This window comes from Maylandia zebra, linkage group LG20 (genome assembly GCF_041146795.1).
Source record: "Maylandia zebra isolate NMK-2024a linkage group LG20, Mzebra_GT3a, whole genome shotgun sequence".
Lineage (NCBI taxonomy): Eukaryota > Metazoa > Chordata > Actinopteri > Cichliformes > Cichlidae > Maylandia > Maylandia zebra.
Genome location: NC_135186.1, coordinates 2003090 through 2022597, shown reverse-complemented (window position 1 = coordinate 2022597; position 19508 = coordinate 2003090). Strand labels below are relative to the sequence as shown.

The 19508-nt window shown below is 39.4% G+C and overlaps 1 protein-coding gene across 1 annotated transcript; it reads left to right on the top strand.

The window, feature by feature from the left end:
- Positions 1-3975: 3975 nt before the first annotated feature.
- Positions 3976-8693, top strand: copz1 (COPI coat complex subunit zeta 1). The gene is made up of 9 exons (XM_004558814.6): positions 3976-4128; positions 4573-4641; positions 5265-5346; positions 5436-5527; positions 6907-6962; positions 7055-7132; positions 7220-7271; positions 7354-7392; positions 8042-8693. The coding sequence occupies exons 1-9, from the start codon at positions 4111-4113 to the stop codon at positions 8087-8089; spliced, it is 534 nt and encodes a 177-aa protein (XP_004558871.1). The 5' UTR covers positions 3976-4110; the 3' UTR covers positions 8090-8693.
- The last annotated feature ends 10815 nt before the right edge of the window (positions 8694-19508 follow it).

Below are 19508 nucleotides of genomic sequence, written 5' to 3'. Positions count from 1 at the left end.
TTTGAGTTAATTAATGTAACATTAAATATACACTGATGGGCTACAGTTACAAATTTTATTCAGCTGTACATTCACAAGCTTTGGGAACATGGATGGTTTTGTATGGCCCAATATAATATCACATCCCACTGAGACATAAATCACAGTGTTTTCTCATTGTTCTAAGATGGAAAAACTAGGTGGCTGACTAAGTCAAGAAAGGTGAATGTCTACCAGGAATCAAAGAAGGGACTTCCCAACCCAAGTTCCTAGCACCCAGCCCCTGACTCAACCACTGCCACAGCATGCCAAAGAGCACCCTGTTATTACTGCAACCACAGTGGTTTTGAATCTGGACACAGTTCCCAGGTCAACGCCCACATTCCCTGTTTGTGTTTGTTTGCTTCAATTAGTCTTTGACATCTCTGCTTTCCAGCTTGCCTGAACCTTTCATGGCTGTCAGAGTTTACTTATTGTGTAGCTCAGTTCTCCAAACAACTGTGCTTAAAAAACAGGCCAGAGGTGCTGGCTGGGAACTGCCCACAGTTGAGTCGCTCAGGCTTAGATTTGCTTCATGTGTGTTACGTTTTGTATTGACGCTAATCTGAAATGATTTGTCTGCTGTTCTTTACGTGGTCGTTAAAATGTTCATTAAAAATTAAGGATTTGTGGTATCTCTGGTTTTTTTTGTAGTATTCAGAAAGCTTTAGCAAACATGAGTGGGAAAAACCGCCTCATGACCAAAAAAAAAAAAAAAAAAAAAATGGATGTGTGCAATGGGTTGTGGTATCAAAAGGGGAATATTTTTGGAGGCAGTTTCTGGGAAGGGAAAAAAATAGAGAGGGCAGTTTAAGTTTTTTCTTTTTTTATATTGATTGAGAAAAAACTAAAAAGCTAAAAATTACAAAAGGGGTGACATGTATCAGGTAATGTGTGCAGCCGTTAGTGGGAATATGCAGATCGGTATCTGACTGAAAATGCAACCCATGTTATAGGATGTTGTTACACAGGTATCGCTGATACCGATGTGGCAGACAGAATGAAAAAATGTGCATGAAAGTTGAAAGATTAATAATCGTTTTGGAAATTAACTGGAAGCGCAATGGTCTGTCGTTCACACAGCATCAGTAGCTCTGTTTGTCACGATGGTCACACATTACCAGACATAAGAACGAGAAAATGAGGAACCTGAACATGCAGCATCATTCTTCTGAATGTCTCAATAGTGCCTGTGCTTATCTCAAGATGTTCAGATAAAGATAATGTTTTGCAACAGCAGTATTGCGTTGCCTGATTATTTATTGAGAGCCTCTTTTATTTTTGTGCAAGCGTGTTTCTCAAAAAAAAAGTTGACATGCCCTGTACAGTGTGAACTAACAGCGAATGCAATGAGTTGCAGTTTTTGTACACATCTATATTTGACTGAAAACGTTACAAAAACGACATAGTTTCAAGTACTAAACCCGAGAAATGTTACTGCTGAAGAATACAAAGCAACGCTTTTCCAAAAATATCTCGACGGGGTGTTGCATCACCGGGTCTCTTCAAGAGATTCTTCAAGCTCTTGGGAACGGAGGGGATGAATTGCTTTTCTATTCTTACTTCATATATGATTCCATTTGCTCAATTGCTTGGAGCCTCCTTTGTGTTATTCTTTGTTTAATAATACAGTAAGTATTTTATGTGCCATGTATGGACAAGCAGGCCAGTTTAGCAACTGTACTCTTTTACTATGGAGCCATGCTTTTGTAATAGTTGCTGAATGTGATTTGGCATTGTCTTGCTGAAATAAACAAGATGTACCTGAAAAACGGAGCTGCACTGGCCGTATATGTTTCTCCAAAACCTGCATATATCTATTTGAACTGTGTGCTGATAACAAGCAGAAAGAAAATGGTGCACATTGCTGTTTCTGGATTTTTTTTAAAATTTATTTATTTTTTTGAATGGTAGTATGTTAACTTCCATTTTTTGGATGCACAACAAGCTGACTTTACTGGAAATGTTTTTTCAAAAGTCTCTCCAAGCACATCCAGTGATATCCACTGCAGAATGTCATTTTTAATATTGGCCTTTCTCTGAGTTTTCTGATTCTTTTATATGATCTCTACCATGGTAGAAGATGAGATATACAAATTCTTAAACAAAAGAAATTCTCAAACTGTTGAAGCAAATGCCTACTGAGCCTCCACAGAGTGTTGAATCCATCTCCAGTTTTCATCTTAAACACTCAGACTCTCTGGGAGCATCTTCTATGTTGCTTACTTATTACCAATCTGTGTGAGTTGTGAGATATTCCATCTGTTTTTAAAAAATAAGCATAAGAACATTTTTCATTTTTAACTTCTAATATTCGACTCATTATAATGTTTAAATTGGTTGCAATTTTCTTTTTATTTAGGCAGTGCATCACATTCCTCTGGAAACAGGTTGTGTATTCTTTCGGTCAATGTGCTCTTCAGAATGAAAGTCAAGTCTGGTTGATAATGAACACATATTGGGGGGGGGGGGGGGGGGGGGGGGGGGCAGGGAAAGGAGGATGTTGGTTGGCGGAAGCTCTGTTTTACACCGATAAAAGGAGCACTTGATTCATAGGAAGGGAACTGCTAACTGCTGTGGTTGCTGGCATGTTGTGGCGAGAGGGAAACAGCCCATACTATTAAAATACTTCACTTTTATATAATGCAATGTTATTATTTTCTAGTTTTAATCTTTTACGTAAAAAAACACTGCTGATAATTTTAAAAAATAAGGTAAATACTTGATGAAACTCGAAAAAAGCTCCTGAAGAGAGATTATTAGCGATCAGTTTCCTCACATCATGCTTTTCCGGTGCAGACTTTATTATTTAGGATGTTTTCATGACAGAGTAGTGGTGTATATGTTTAATACCACTTACTTTTTGTAATAATCAATCCAGTTCTTTTTTAGGTAAACTGAATCAGTACCATATGCCATCCAGAAAACTTACAGTCATTATATACAGTAGGTATTTTGTTTCTGTTTATTCATTGTATGTGTTGATTCATCATTCAACTTTCAGACATCAGTCAGCTTTGCCAGTCATCGTCACCACTGTGATGCTTTTCAAACACAAAAGAATAAAAATAAGTTTAACTTTGCGGATGAGATGGCATGACAATATCAGGCGATATTTAACCTTTTAGTATGAGCTAGTTCAAGGCAGTATACAGTTTCCTCTCTGGTCAAGGCAATTTTGAAATCGTAGTGGCTAAATTTGTGCAAGCATACTGCAGTGTTGCAACATTTCATAGTTTCCCACAGTCCTCTTGTGAGCACGCATAAGAATAGTTGGTATCTCCTCACAATACACGTTCTGCAGTTAAATAATGGCTGGACATTATTTGCTTTTCAGTGATATTTGAAGCCCAAAAATATCCTACAGTAAGGCCAAACAATGATGTAATTTATGGAGTTAGATAGAGGGAAATCCCCATCAGCCTGTGTTTCCAAATGCTTCCCAGAAGTGGGAACTAAGATAATTGGAGTTGGTTAAATGTAGGAGGATACTGAAAAAAGATGTTGATGAGTACGAGCAAGCTAAAATGGCTTGTAAAACGAGAGATTTACCACTAAGTCCTACAAAAACAGCAACCACCTTTAGTCATTAGGTTTAATTACAGTAAGCTCTGCAGGGATGTGAACTCTAAAATAAACATCCTGACTTACACGTGTTTTTTAAGAAGCTCATACGAGCTACTAAAGGCATTTACATGTTTGGATTTACGGTTTCAACCACAAATGAATTTTTAAGTTCTATTGTAGTTAGTAATCTTCATAGTTTGAAGTTTTACACAGTAACAGGAGACAGTCCGAAATTACAGTAATAAAGTTAGTTAATATATTGTTTAGCTTTACGTTTGGGCCATTAAACGGTTCAGACTTTTCCGACTTAAAGGGCAAATGTGTTATAACTACAGGCGAGTCTGAAAGTACTTCTTTATTAACCACATCGCTTTTGAGGCTGTTTGCTCTGCAGTGAACTGATCTTTGCCCTGCACGCACAACATACGGCACCGCGTCAGCCAATAGGAAAGAGACTCATTTACTGTACGTATTACGTAGCCTAATGCTGCTAGCCCGGTAGCTGGTTTGCTAACAGGAAAGAAGATGGATTCTCCCATACTGGTAATGTTAGCCCATTTATTCATTTCTGACGATGTAAAAGCCACCAGCGTTATCTCATTAGTACTTCACATAAGTATTTACTAGCAAAATGTTTCTCGCGGTTTTGTTTTGTAGAGTCAGGCGAATAATCCCAGTGCTAACTACAGTAAACGGGTTGGCCGTTTTAGCTAAGGAGCTAGCATCTTTAAAGTTAGCTCGTATATGCGTTTGTTGATGATGTGGAACTGTCATGTCTCCTTCACGATTTGGTGATTTAGAAGTCTTTTAAATAACATTTAGACTGATTTTGTGACGCCAGTCGACACCCAATTTATTCAATTTACTTGCATAGTTTTGATAGTTCATGTTTATTATTTAACATACGAGTTGCCACATTTTTAAAGAATTAAGGCGAATTCGTTCCTGGGTAGGATAAACAATGCCTAACGTGTGCTGTCTTCACAGGAACCGTCCTTATACACGGTCAAAGCTGTTCTCATTCTGGACAACGATGGAGACCGGCTTTACGCCAAGGTATGAATTTCAGACATCTGTGCCATCATGATACTTCATTATTATTAACGCCGGTGAAATGCCAAATAGTGATCTTCTGCGAAACAGTGAATACTGGACAAAAATCACTGCTGATATTTAAACGCATGTAAATTAATTATTGGCCTATAATCTGTCAAACTCTTGTGAATGGTGTCAAGTTATTTTGAGACTGCACTAATTTTAATTCTGATTAAATATTCTGAGTTTGTGCGGAGGGGCCCACAGGAACTCAAAGAAAAATCATGGAAACACTCTTACTCTGAAGTTAATTTTTAATTGCCACCTAAAAAAACCCCACCAAAAAAACAAAAACACTGCCTGATTCTGTAAATTCTCACATAGCTACATTAAACACAAAATTCAGTCCATAACAAATGCTGTATTTTTTTCCTGATTAAAAATTATGTGCTAAACAGCTCCCAGTTACTTTAGAAAAGTGTAAACCTTTAAAACATGTATGACTCACTATTGTCTCGTTTTCTCATTTTGGGTTGATTGTTTGCAAGAAAATGTCATCATCTAATAATAAAAATGAAAACTAGTGAAAAGGATGTAATTTTTAGACTAATATCTAAATGTGACTTAATTTCTAATTTCTGCAGTATTATGATGACACGTACCCGACAGTGAAGGAGCAGAAGGCATTTGAGAAGAACATATTCAACAAAACGCACAGAACAGACAGTAAGTCGTCTTTACACTGTTAAAAACAGTTACTTTGCCTCAATGCATACCTAATATCGAGCATGGTTGTTTTTTTTATGCCTCTTTAGGTGAGATAGCACTACTTGAAGGCCTCACTGTCGTCTACAAGAGCAATATAGACCTTTTCTTTTACGTGATTGGAAGTTCACATGAAAATGAGGTAAGTTTAATGACCATAAAGTTTTGTAATGAATCCTTTTTAAGTAGGAGTTGAAACTTGCTTATGTTGTGCTGAGGAAAGTGACAGCACATGCCGAATATGGATCCTGCCTCATCATCCAGTCTGTGATAGCCTGAGTAATGGTGTGAATCACGGTACATGAGCAAGTTTTGACTATTATTGTTTTGCACTTGGAACCTTATAATTGCACTAAACCACATAAGAAGTTTTCACAAGTAAAGTCCATAAAATTCCAGGTGAGTCCAGTGGAAACGCTGCCCTTTCTCACACGTGGCAGACAACTGGAAATAAACAGAGTCATTTGGTTCCTCATTATTGAAACATTTCTAAAACTACGCATGGAGAAAATGTTTTAGTTAACTTAAAAAAAAAAGGGAGGGGGGCTTTTGAAAAACACAGAAACTAACTGAAAAAATTGTGTTTGCTTACAAAGCTAACTAAATTAAACTTAAAAAAGTCAGCTTTACTCTTAAGGGTAGTCACATTTTATTTGTTAACTTATTAATATTGTAATATTAATAAGTTAACAACTTGATAATATTACAATACAATAGTACTCTTTAAATCTTACCCAAAATAATAAATCTTACCCCTGAATTATTATTATTATTATTATTTAATCTTTTAATTGTATTTATTTTTTGTTATTAAACTGATAAACAAACCTGAAGATTTACAAACCAAAAGAACTACATTAAATAGATTTGAATCTATTTAAATTGAATTGAAAATAAAAATGAAATAAAAAATTAAAACTAATGAAAAATATAAAAGTTTAATAACTCTGACACAGACTTCAGTGGGTAACCTGGTGGGTAAAGATCGTCTGATGACGTGATATTTGCGTTCACTTGTGCGCGTCGCAGGGTAGAAAAGTTGAAGGCTACAGCACACGTGTGAGGCTGAGCCTTAATTTCCATCTTCATTCTGTAGTTCAGCTTTTGTTATATAGTAAATTATTGAATTTTAAGTTTTTCACTCCCTCCAACTTGGTGTCAGGATAACCCCCCCCCCCCCCCCCCCCCCCCCCTCCTCATATGTAACTTTGTATTTGTCTTACCGAATAGAATTTTAAAGCAAATTGTAGAAGCGTATAATTTGCTATCATGATTTGGCTATAAGCTGCTTTTCAAATGTATTAGTAGTATTTTGTGTCCCTGTTTTTTCTCACACGATATATGCGACTCTAGCAAATATGTCCTAAGTAAACCAATATAAATAAAAGAAACTGTTGAACCTTTAGTAACGAATCAAGTGTTTTAGCCTCAATAAAAAGTGGCTTTTATTTGTACACTGTTGTAATTTAAGAACTGCTTATATAGTGCACCGATTCTGATGTGTTCTTTTGTTTTCAACAGCTCATGCTTATGGCTGTTCTAAATTGCCTTTTTGATTCGCTCAGTCAGATGTTGAGGTATGTTTTTGCAGCAGTTATTTACAAACATACAAACTTTTTTAAGGCACATTTTTTTTCACTAAAATTAACGTGTATATTTTTAACTGCAGAAAAAATGTTGAGAGGAGAGCTTTGTTGGAGAATATGGAGGGACTCTTCTTGGCTGTGGATGAAATTGTAGATGGCGGGTGAGTAAAACTAACCTGATAATTCTGATTCTTGTCAGTCATCTTTTAGAGTTTTACATCACTTTGTCTCCTGTGCATTTCCTGCAGGGTGATCTTAGAGAGCGACCCACAGCAGGTTGTGCATCGTGTGGCTCTTAGAGTAAGTTGCTCTCCTCTGAAACATTCAGCCAATTTTGACATCGGTTGTTTCTGCTGCTAAAGTAATGTAATTGTTCTTGTAGGGTGATGATGTGCCTTTGACAGAGCAGACAGTCACCCAGGTGAGAAAAACATTCGAACTCTGATCTTCTCTCTCCCATAAAGTTTTAAGGCTCCATTAGTTTATTGACTGTTAAAACTAATTTCTTCAAAACCTGCAAATGCAAGGTCATTGCACTCATTCTCATCCATGCTCGCATTTTGCATTGTGTCATATGCACGTCAGGGTACATGACTACTCATTTGTTCAGTGGTGAGGTGGTAGGTAGCCAGCGGTGGTTCCTGTCTTTTAGCTCTTACATGTGTGTGTGTGTCTGTGTGTGTGTGTGTGTGAGCTCTTCTTGATTAATGCTGTCATTTAAGAGGCCTGAGACTGGCTACTACCACCCCTCCTTTGGCCATGATTAATAGCTGTGCCCAGTCCCCATGCTTTATGGTTATGATTCGGCTTTCCTTCAGTGGATTAAGATGATTAATGAGCTCTTGCATATTTTCCTTCATTCATATCACTTGCTCATCATTTTTTTCTCTCAGGATTTCAACTTTATTTTAATTGTGCTTACTTTATCTTCCTTGGTCGTGCCACTTGTGTTTTTCTTTTACTTTTATTTGGTACTGTTTCTCCTAAGGGTAGCCGTTCTTTTCTGGGCCAGTAAAGTCGGACTTTAGTCAATGTGATCTCTTTGGTCAAGCTTGTGTTTTTTTCCACAGGTACTTCAGTCTGCCAAAGAACAGATCAAGTGGTCCCTTCTGCGATAAGAGTCATGGCTGCACCAGAATACCATCGAGCCACTATACAGCCAAGATTTCACAGCACTGATCTACATATTCCTTTTCCTCTGATTTCCACTCCTTCAGTTAACGCTGTGACAGTACTGACCGCTGGTTCAGTCACACTCCCAGGACTACTTGACAAAGTTTCATTTTCTGTTTTTTTTCTTGCACAGGCGTGCATTGTTTAACATGCTCAATGTGGGGATAAGATGTGCTGTACATTCCAGTAATGGTTGTCCTGTTTTTATTTCTGTTATGGTTTTTCTTTTCTTTTGTCTTCATCAAAGAAGCTGGTTGTTTATAAAAACAGTATACAGATGTAAGATGTTAATAAACACCATCATAGCTTGTGACAACATTCCACGTGTCTCCTTACAATAACAGTTGTGTCATTCAGGACTGCATCCTTCCACCTCCTCCACATTACTGTAAAACAATCCAGTCAGTTTCTGTCCCTTTCATTTACGTGGGTGTTGTGATTAAAGTATTATTGTAGTCATTAAGTTCTGTATGGGATCTTCCATCAGCAGATACAGTTAATAAATATCTGACACTGGCATGGGAAAAGCCATGATGTGTCCAAACACTACCTGTTTGTATGGTGTGGCTTTAATATTAGTTAGTACTCTGTTGCACATAGACTAAGAGTCGCGAACTGTTTGTTAACATTCATAATTCTGTTATTTAAAAATATTCACACCTTCAAGTTTAGCTTGCTTTTAACAGCTTCTGCATTTCAGAGTTGAACATTTTAAGTGTTCTTTGTTCTTCAACGCCTAAATACATAACAGAAGCTCAAGGGCTCCATCTCCTGGCGTTGGCAACAAAGTGCAAAAATACTGTGAACGGGAGGAGACTCATCCATGCAGGTCTGTTGTGGAACTTGCATAGTACTCGGTACTGTGACATGAGAAGTTTTATGGAGAAACCCCTGATTCATTTCTTTACTACTGAGAGCTGCTATGTGCACCGTGAATTGTGTGCTCCCATGTATGTACCCCCCCACCACCTTCATATGCTGAGCTTGTGCTCATTTGAATGCAAATGAAGGAAACCCCCCAGAGAGGAATGGGTACGAGTATAGGCACTAGATCATATTGGTACCTGATGCATATTACAAGAAAATGATATATCTGCATTCTTCCAGCGAGGTATTCCCATATGTTCCAATTCTGATCTTTTCAAAGTACTCTTTGTGAGCAGAGATTTGTGTTGGCTGTGCTGAAAACCATGTGCTTATATCCATGTCTAATCCAAACCACGTTTGGTAGCAGGCCTTATTAGAGTCTCTTCTCTCCTCGTACTTTAGATTACATAAATTATCCTGAAGCCCTTTGCATGCTGTGACAGGTCTCAGGTCATCGAGCTACTGTTTGTAGGCTTTTTCACAAGCTGTCATATGTCAGAAGTTTGCCAATGTTTCTGTTCTGGATATCTAAGTAATTTTGCTCAGACATCAAAGTAAGAAACTGACAGAGCAAATGCGCTTGATGTAGAGGTGTCTGTGGCCTGGAGGAGTTTGCTGAAAGGATCACACACATTTGTGGTAATGTTGGAATCCAGAAGGTAAATTAGCGTTCCACCTTTGATTTGCCCCATGGAAAATTTTATACCTCCTCCTGTGGAAAAAAAAATCTCGTGAGAAAATAACCCGAGAGTGTGAGAAGCAATTGTGATATTTGGATTAATTCAATGTTAGAAATAAAATATTTATGTTTCCTTAGCTCAAAAAAACGAAAGGAAAAAACACCTGAAACATATCAAAAATACTGTGTATTAGGCTTCGTGACAGCGGTTGTTAAAAAAACAACAGTGTGCGTGTGTTTTTGCCTGGATGCATGCATGTGTGTTGTCTTTACTAAACAGAGTAGTGCAGTCAATGAAAACGGTTATTGGGTGTGAGCTGTGGTCCCAGTGTCTTGACTTTGCCCCAGTTTGTTTCAGTCCTTGAATCTGTGGCTCTTTATAGCTGCACAGATCGACTGAATGGAGACCATGATGATGCTACTTGTGATTATTAAGCGTTTTACTGGATAAAAAGCAGTAAGAAAAGGAAAGGTAATCATTATAAATGGACTCCATTATTGCACCAGTTTACTGTTATCGCAGCGGTTTGGTGGTATAATGAGGACAGCTGATGTCTCTGTGTGTGGTTTCACTGAAGGAGGAGGAGGGGGTGGGGAGATGAAGGTTAAAGAGGATGAGGTTAGCTGAAGTAGACAGCAGTAAATGTAATTAGATGAAATCCCAGTGAGGGCACAATGCAGAAAAGAGAGGGTTAAACCAGATCCCCACCCAAGGTGCCCGTCCAGACCCTCACTCTTCATCTAGATAGCCCTGCAGCACCATCGGCAGCTCAGTGACGCGATTTCATCCACTAATTACAGTTGCACCATCATAAAAACCAGCAAGGTAATTTATATTAATTATATAGGAATGAGTATAACAGTTTGAAACGCCATGGCTTGACATGCTGTACATAACATGCAGTAAAATTGTCAGAGACGTGTGGGCTCAGAGCCTTGTAATTGATCAATGCATACAGTGAAAGAGTCGCTCAGCGTGTGTGTGTGTGTGAGTGACTTTCTAAATTAGAGTCTATAAATTATCATCATCTGTAAGCTTACAGACTCTTTATGTCATAGTCAATAGGCCCAAGCACCCATCCAATGGCTTGTCCTGCTAACCAGAAACAACACAGGGGAAAACAATGACAGCATGTTGGATGCAGTACAGTAAATGTATTAAAGGAAGTGCCATTATACTGTCTGAGCGGAGCAAAGGGCAAGACCAAATGATGTTGGATGACCCACTGTATTAAAATTAACAAGGCCATTTTACCTCTACTGCTTTCACATTTCCACCCAGTATATAAAATTACTAACATAATGATGCTGCTTTAGTGTTTTGAAATAAAATATGAAAGGAAATCACTCCCTCGCTGGCTCATTTTTCACATGCCTTCATTTCCAGTGTTTAAAATAATAACAAGAGACCATCAAAAATCTATAGCATCGCTGCAAAGGCAGCATTTAGAAATAGGTCATCGAAGGCTGCTCGAAGCACGTGCGGCTGCATGTGTGAATGCGTGCATGCAGAGAAGAGGAGGTATGGGCCCGGGCCTGCTCCCTTTGCCTCAGCAGCATTGTGGCAGCCTGGTGTGGTTTATGACCGCAGTTGCCCTCTCCGGGTCTGTTTATGGATTCCCATAGAACAGAGAATCATAGCCACTTCAAGGAAAGCCAGCCAAAAACAACACCTCCACCATTGCACTCTTGCCTGCTTTAGCCATAAGTCAGCCCACTATTTATGTTTCCCAAGGAAAAAAAAAAAGAGTTTTCATAGTAATGACATAAGATGACGGTAAATTCTGATGCTAATGTTTAATTTTTTTTTTGTTGATGTAAAATAAAACTGTCACCACAAATGTGTCTGCTTTATTGGATGCTGTTACAACTGGGTGAAAAAATTGTGAGGTTTGTTAAGGGAAAGCTTTTTTTTCTTGGGGATGGAATGGCATTGCCTTTGCAGGACCGGTTACTTTATGATACCTGTAAGATTTATTACATGAAAATGTTCAACTTTGATAGGATAATGAAAGTGCACCACCAAGGGCATTGTTAATCGAGGAAATATTCCACCTGATGTGTTTTCCCTCTGTTGTTTTTCCCACAGTTCTCTTGTGCCAGAGCAGTGCATTACTCTTCTACTGAAAGCATGCTTCAGAAGAGTGATGGTGAAAATCCTCCGAAAATGCTGCCAGTGGCTGGATGCAGCAGGATTGCTGCGTCCAGCCAGCATTCGCATTGTGTTTCTTTGTTGCTGCACAACAAAAACTCAAAATCCTCAAGCACGGCTGTTCAAGTTTGTTGAGCGGCTGGGTCAACTCCGCCATCCTGTAAAGGTGCACAGCTGGCTCACATCTGGTAAGAGGATGTGCTCAACTGCCTCCTCCAGACCCTTGCAGGCAGGGTGCACTCTGGAGGACATGCTTCTGGTGATGCTGTGTCACACCAGTCAGAGGTTACTGGGTTACTGCGGCTATCAAACAGTCAGCACTACATTTTGGTCCAAAAATGATGCAAAATTGTGCTAAAGAAGGAACATCAGTCATTTTCACTTGTCAACATCGGACTCCGGCATGCTGGCCGTAACGGTTTATGAGCGTTTCTGCTGGTGTTATTCAGCTCCCACCGCATCCGTCAAAGACTAAACATGGCTTACAGTTCATGTTTAGTCTTGTTTTGCATGGAAAAAAGAGGATCCTCTGGATAATCCACTCTCTTGTACTACAGTGTAAGTGTGTGAGTGTGCAGGAGCTCAAGAATGTAAAGAAAAAGCATTTTCTGTGGCATACCTCTAAACCCCCAGCTTGTTCCCTCCTCCCTCTGTCATCTACCCTTTCTCCCCTCCCTTCCCCGTGGATTCCCCAACCACACCACAACACCGTTAACAGAGCGGCCCTGACAGATTTACTGCCATCGTCTTTCCATTGGCCGCCAGCGTGACAGCTGAGATTTAATGCTGCCTTCTTATTGGCCAAGACCTGACAGGTTAATTTATAGGTGCACTGTGATTTGATGCCTCCTGCCTTTGAAGTGAGTTACAGCTCTGTCGCTTATAGGACACAGAAACGGTGTCAGGTTGCAATCGTAAAATCTTATCCCTGAAGGGAGGTGGCACTGGAGTATAATAGTCCTTACATCATAAGAGCAGAGGAGACTTTCTTGTGAGCACAGAAGGAAGAACAGAGAAATGTGTGGTATGGTTAAAAAAAAGACCACTAAATTTCTATTGAAAATGATTTACATAGATCACAAAGCAATATACTTAAAGGGATAGTTCACTCCAAAATGAAACTACATATTTTACCTTTGCCGTGTACTGTTTTGTTGTGAGTCGGCCTGGTTCTGGGTGTAGATTTCTCTGCTTTCTCTGGAATATGAATGCGTGAACTAAATACCTCTGTGTTCAAATTCCAATAAAATACATTTGAAAGAAAAAACCCAGCAGCGGTGATCCAAGAGTCCTGGCAGGGAATAGAAAGAGACAGCATATTTCTCCCATAATGGCGTCTCTTCATTGTTAAATCAGAATCAAATTTACAATCCTTCTCCTCATAAACAAGGTCTTGAATAATCAGGCCCCATCTTATCTTAAGACCTCATAATACCACATCAACCCCAGTAGAGCATTTCACCCTCAGACTCCTGGCTTACTTGTGGTTCCTGGATATTTAAAAGCAGAATGGGAGGGTTGTCTGTTTGTTTGGGTTTTCTCTGTATTATTGTAGCATCTTTACCCTACAACATAATGCACATTGAGGCCCCTTTTATTATGATTTATATTTTATTAGTATAATTAAATTGAATTGAATGTAATGGAACTGAATTCCACTGCGTCTCTTTCTGTGCTTAGGCTGCTGCCCTCATGAACTGGCCAAAGATAAGCGCAACAAAAGAGATGGATGAACTGTGTCTCTTTCTAGAAATATAGATCTAGTTAGTCAAAAAAAACAAAACATCTTGCTGTGAGCATTTACTTTTCTACCAAAATACACCCATCAACCGCATGACTCTGCTGACAGAAGGGTGCGTCGACTCGTGGTTAGAGGCTGTGACACCATGACAGGATGTAAACATTGATGGGTGTCCCCCTCAGCTTAGCTGTAATGTTAGAAAGCTGCATGCTACTTTGCGAGTTGCTACTATTTGGGTTTCTTTTGAGTAACTGGATCAGGATTTCTATTTAGACATAGTGCTTTGAGCAAGGCGAGTGCCCTCTGGTTGTGTTATATTAAAAACAAAGGCAGCCATCTCTATAACTGGTATGTCCCAAACTGGGCTGCTAACAGGTAAAGTGTTCGTTTAATCTTCCTGCCTCTGATTTGGTGTTTTCCTACCTGAATATGCATAAAAAAACAAATATGGAATAAATAAACTTATTTCTCACCTCATTTGTTTAAGCTGTTTTCTTTCTACTCTCATTAGACATCTCTCACATCCAATAATGAGCAGATTTTCAGGTGACTCAGGGGTCAGAAGATCATAACTGATGGAATAAATCACTATATCGCTAAGCTGATCACCAGCAGCAAACTGCCAAAGTCACTTTGGAGTCTGACTACTATATCTGCTCGCTGCAGCCCCAGTGTTCGTGCAACACCGTCATCTATCTGCAGCCTATCTCTTCATCAGCCTGACAGTCAATCCTGACAAGATCAAGAAGACTGAGAATGTGGCCCTGTAACAGCCTTGACCCACGGAAATCTCTTAAGGGTAAATAGCATGACTGCCCCTGCTCCGTCTATCAACCTCTAGTGAATTCATGCACCGTTTCCCTTGGAAATCAAATCCCTCTCTTTACTCTCTCACTTCACACTTGAGGATGTCTGCTCAAGTGGAAAATTGTTGGAAAATAAAGAGACTGAGGAAAGCCCTGGTTTTGCCTTGTCAAGTGGGATTGCATAATTTCATAAAAGACCTTCTGTTGAACTCGATAACTTGGGGTTACACAGCATGCCCTCTGACATTGTGCCATGTCAGTGAAAGAAAACAGGCTTTACATCTTTAAAGAGACATGATCCCTCTGAACTCAGAGGAGTGATGGATTGTTTGAGTGTGTGTTGGAAGGGGTTGAGACAAATATACCTGTATAGAGTTAACAACAAGGTCTTTTCTGTAGGATCATGTTATTTGTGTCTGTTCTGTAATATATACATATGTAAAAGGCTTCTTTTATCAAGTCTACAGTTTGGAGTTCATGGAAACGGTTCGGTTGAAGCTTAGCATCTTGATAACCTCACACTACAGAATCTCCCATGTGTTTCTGGTCTTTGGAACATAAAGTTAATGGCTTATCAATATCTTTTCTCAGGGCAGTGATCGCCAAGGATCTCTGAAACTGAAATATGTTTTTACAGCAAAGAAAACAGTGATCTTGAGTGAAAGAGACAACATAGTCTGAGGCTATACCAAAGCACAGCAGTGGATTGAGTTGCCAGTGTTCACGATGTCAAAAGATCACCAGAATTGTCATTAGTCATTGTGAGGGAGACATGGACATTTGTACCAATTTTCATGGCAATCTATCAAAGCAGTTGTTTAGACCTTTCAATCAAATCTGTAAACGTCTCGAGCAAGTTTTAGAAAAGAATTCCAGGTGATAACTGTAGTGGTGTTAGAAAGAGCATATTTTCAGATACTTTCAGATTCATTTTTATTTATCTTTCTGATTGTTGTTAATGCAATTGGCCATTTTACATTGTTTCATTTCATGTCATGACCTATAATGCTGCCACGTCTGCTCCTCGGCAGAGCTAAACCATTTTAACTGCTTAGAGAGGAATAAGAGAAGGATGCTGTTATTACTCTGGGAAGGATGACATGATAGACAAAGCTAGTAGTGTTTTTCTCTACGGTCAACAATGACTAGCAACCAAAAGCTTTCACATAATGTAATAGTTACATACCACAGACTCACTGGTGTGAGAAGATTGAAGGCCTCTCGTGTTAGGCAGGCCACCTGCTGGACCTGCTGCAAGGAGTGAAGGAGAGATGGTAAATCATGAAATCTGAGGTTTTTTGCCTTTGGAGAAATGAGGCAGGCATTTGGCAAAAAAAAGGGGGAAAACCCAACTGTAAAAAGACTGAAAGGCATTTCTTCATTTCTTGGCATTGAGCAGCATACAGGGCGCCCTATATGCTGCTCAATGTATGAGATCATGTATAAGTTGCTATGAGTCACGTTTCGCCCCAGTTCAATACATCTTCATTGTTGTTGAAATATCAAGTTATTAGTCATGCTATTAGCCAATGCTAGCAAGCTTCTTTAGCAAGATGCATCCATAAAATCTATATAATGCAACGACACCCATATTTGCTAATAAAACACTACAGTTTCCCTCAGCAAACCGTAAACACAAACTTTTTAAGCAGTCTACGCTCCACACCAGCCGCACTCATTTTCAGATAAACGATATTAAAGGAAAAGGGTTGTTTTCCTTTAGACTTCCACACGACTGGAAGTCTTTTTGCAAACAAAGATATCCTGACAGAACAACATTTGACTTTTTCTTTGAAAGCACTGTAGCAGATGACCAACATCAGCAGCACATACTGTAGGATATTTGAATTGATATAATTCATTTATTCCTGTTATATTCTTGTTGAAACCAGCGGACGCTTTGCTCTCTTCATCTTTCATTTGATGTGTCCTGGCAGTACTGGACGAGCCTGCCAATTAGGAACTCAGACAAAGTTGTGACTTAACCCTTTTTTGTCAGAGTGGACATTTTTGACTTGACAGGCACAAGTTTTGATTAGAAGCCTTAAAAACACGTTTCATGTGTCCCAGTAAGACACCAGGACCACCAAGACGAGGCTGGTAAATGAAACTCATATAAATGCCAGGCAGTCGAACTGTTTTCATTAACCCCACATCCAGTTTCTCTTATTTAATTAATTGCATATTGCAATGAGGGAATTTAGAAAATTCAGCTCTCAACTTCTGACCGTTCCCGGGGTTCATTTTCACGTATGAATATTCATGATTCGGATCTATCATCGCACACATGGGCTGAATACAAACTTTTCCCTCGTTACCCGTCAGACGGGTGAAAGCTTTCGCTCCTCTTCTCCTCTGTGTTGTATTTTGAGTACTGGGAATGATGTGCCGAGGCTAATTAATCTTGTTGAGTTGCACTAATTAAAAAAGAGTTGGCAGCCATCTAAATATGGGACAATATGAAGCATGACATGACTGAACGTTCCCATTAGAGAGATTGTTTTGAGGTGGGCAGACAACCCCTTTTTAACTTTCACAAGTTACTAGACTTTGTTAACGGTGAGAGTCGTGCACTGGCACCCTATGGACGCCGCTACACCAACTTTGCGTACGTTTTGGAAGCCATTTTGTCCATGGATTGGCATAAGATGGCTGCCTTTGACTAAAAATGTTCGTTTAATTCAGCAATTCTTTATTTCTGCCCCCGCTGAAGTTCTCATTTTGGTGCAGGATGCCTTTTGGTTATAACATAAACCAAGAATCGGCTGCATAAATAATTTATTCTTGAATAATAGCTCCTGGTATTAGAGAATATTACAATATTTGGTAATCATTAATAAGTAATGCATTCACACTTTCTTTGCTCGTTGTTTGACAAGAACTTTAGATTAATGTCAGACTCTTTCATGTAATATCAAATAATAACTGAGCGAGTGTGATAAGTCAAATTGATGTTTTTACTCTCAAATGCATGAGAAAGGCAGGGTGCACCAACAGAGTCATGAATTATTGTAATTTAAAGGTCTTTTTTAGCCGTTCTTTACATTTCTGCCGTGGCCCCGTGCTTCTGCGTGAACGTTTTAGGACGTGTTCACTGAGGTGTCACAGAAAATGGGAGTAACCTGGGCAAAGGGATTGAAATTTTAATGATGAGCAGCAGCACCGCACGCTGACAGTCATGGTACGCCTCAGACAGCTTAAATATCAGTGCTAATTAACGCAGAGAGGTGGGCTGTCACACGCATGATGGATGTTCGTAGGGGGCAGATCGTTGCTTTCAACCAACCAGCGATTCCTTTATTAATCAAAGCCTGAGATGAAAAGGCTCTCCCACACCTCGGGGAGAAGGAGATAGCAGGAGCTATTGTTAGGAGGGTTTGAGTCATTTGCAGCAAGCCTGTGATGTGTTTGATCAGAGGGCAACCAAACATTTGTAGGAGACAGTGGCTTTCTGCTGCTGAGCACTTGTTTTCCTAAACCTCTGAACCACCTACGTGATGACACGAGCCCCGGCGTACACAGTTAGCTGAGATTTACCGGTTGTTTGGGAGATTTCAGTTTGTCAAGCCTATGTTTTTTTCTGCATCCCTCTGAGGGGAGAGGTGAGCATGTAGAGAACTGGCCATCAGTCTTAAGGAGAACTCTCCTCCCTGATAGAGTGAGCCAGACTGAGGACGAGGCAGCACTCCCACACTTTACCTCTGGACTGACTCCATGATCAGTCTGTCGTGCAGAGATGATTTCAAACCTAGATGATTTCAGCACTTTGTGCATGAAGATGGAGTGTTATCTCCCCCTCTCTGATCTCCTCCCCATCTACCTCACTTAAGGAGGTCCATTGTTAAGTGCCGGGGGCCTGTGGGTGCTGTAAATCAGTCTGCAGAGGGAGGGGATGTCTCCCATGGGGGAAAGCGCACACTCCCAGCAGCCTTCAGGCTGATCTCATCCTGCCTATCCTAATGCTGTGTAATTAAAGAACTGGTCAATAGCAAAGAAGGTGCTAAAGGGTATGATCTGCACTTCCTATGGTACAACTGATGTAGCAATACCCATGCAGCTCGAATTACAGGGCAGCAGGATGGAAGAAATTCTTCCCCATTCTCTTAAATCTGGCTAAAGCCACAGAGGCGTTTACGTCCATTTGATTGGGTCCTTTGGAAGAAATCTGTTAAACAAATCATCTGTATGAACGACTGTTGTATATTTCACATTTCTTCACTGCAAACTGCAGGTTTTGAAATTTGATTTGCCAACTCTGCTCTGACCAAAAGTGTATTTATGGGAAATTTTACCTTATTTTTACAAGAAGCAGAATTTCCAAGCAGATGATTTACAGAGTTTAACCCCAGATAAGGTTTATGCCACAGCTGCCCTAAACTGAATCAACAATATCGGTAATTACCGAAATCATTAAAAGAAAAACATTTCTGTGATGGTTAATCCACCGGTATGAACGAGCTCTTAAATGATGCTGAAACTTAATTATTGTTATCCATGAATTTTCTATTTGTTTGTTTTACAAAAAATGTAATCTTTGATTTATTTATGACTTCTGAGAGAAGTCCAGTGTGCCGGCTAAAATTTGGGTATAAAAACATGAATTCAGTTTGTTATTCGCCTACCAAATAAAAATAACATTTTTAGCTTAGAAATGGTCCTTTGACATTTTCTATAAAATTTGGTAAAATAATTTAACCGAGGTTTTCTGTTTTTTTCTGACAGATGGCCTGATAAATGTGTTAAACACAGATATGTTTGTATGACATATTCACCAGATAAGGTTCACTGAACACGTCCTCCATTGAGCGTTTACTAAAATACATCCCATAAACTAAAAAAACCCCAAAAACCAAACACTTTTACACAGTGCAGGTACCATCAGTGTCTTTGCATTAGGGAGTTCTGTAAAGACGCACTAAATTATGGCCCAGGTTTTACATGCTTATGTGTAAGAAAACGTTTGCTTGTTGAGTAATTGGTATGTTTGAGATTCGGTGTGTTTGACAGCTGGGTTTCTTGTTGTTCGCCAGCTTCACACTGAAGTCAGAAGAAGCGACGCTTTTGGTGTAAAGGAGGCAGCATTCTTTGAAACAACACACAGAGCACTGTGCTGAGGTTT

Coding starts and splice junctions, on each gene's coding strand:
- copz1 (XM_004558814.6), top strand. Junction 4,642..5,264: donor GAGACCGGCTTTACGCCAAG/GTATGAATTTCA, acceptor TAATTTCTGCAG/TATTATGATGACACGTACCC. Junction 7,133..7,219: donor GATGAAATTGTAGATGGCGG/GTGAGTAAAACT, acceptor CATTTCCTGCAG/GGTGATCTTAGAGAGCGACC.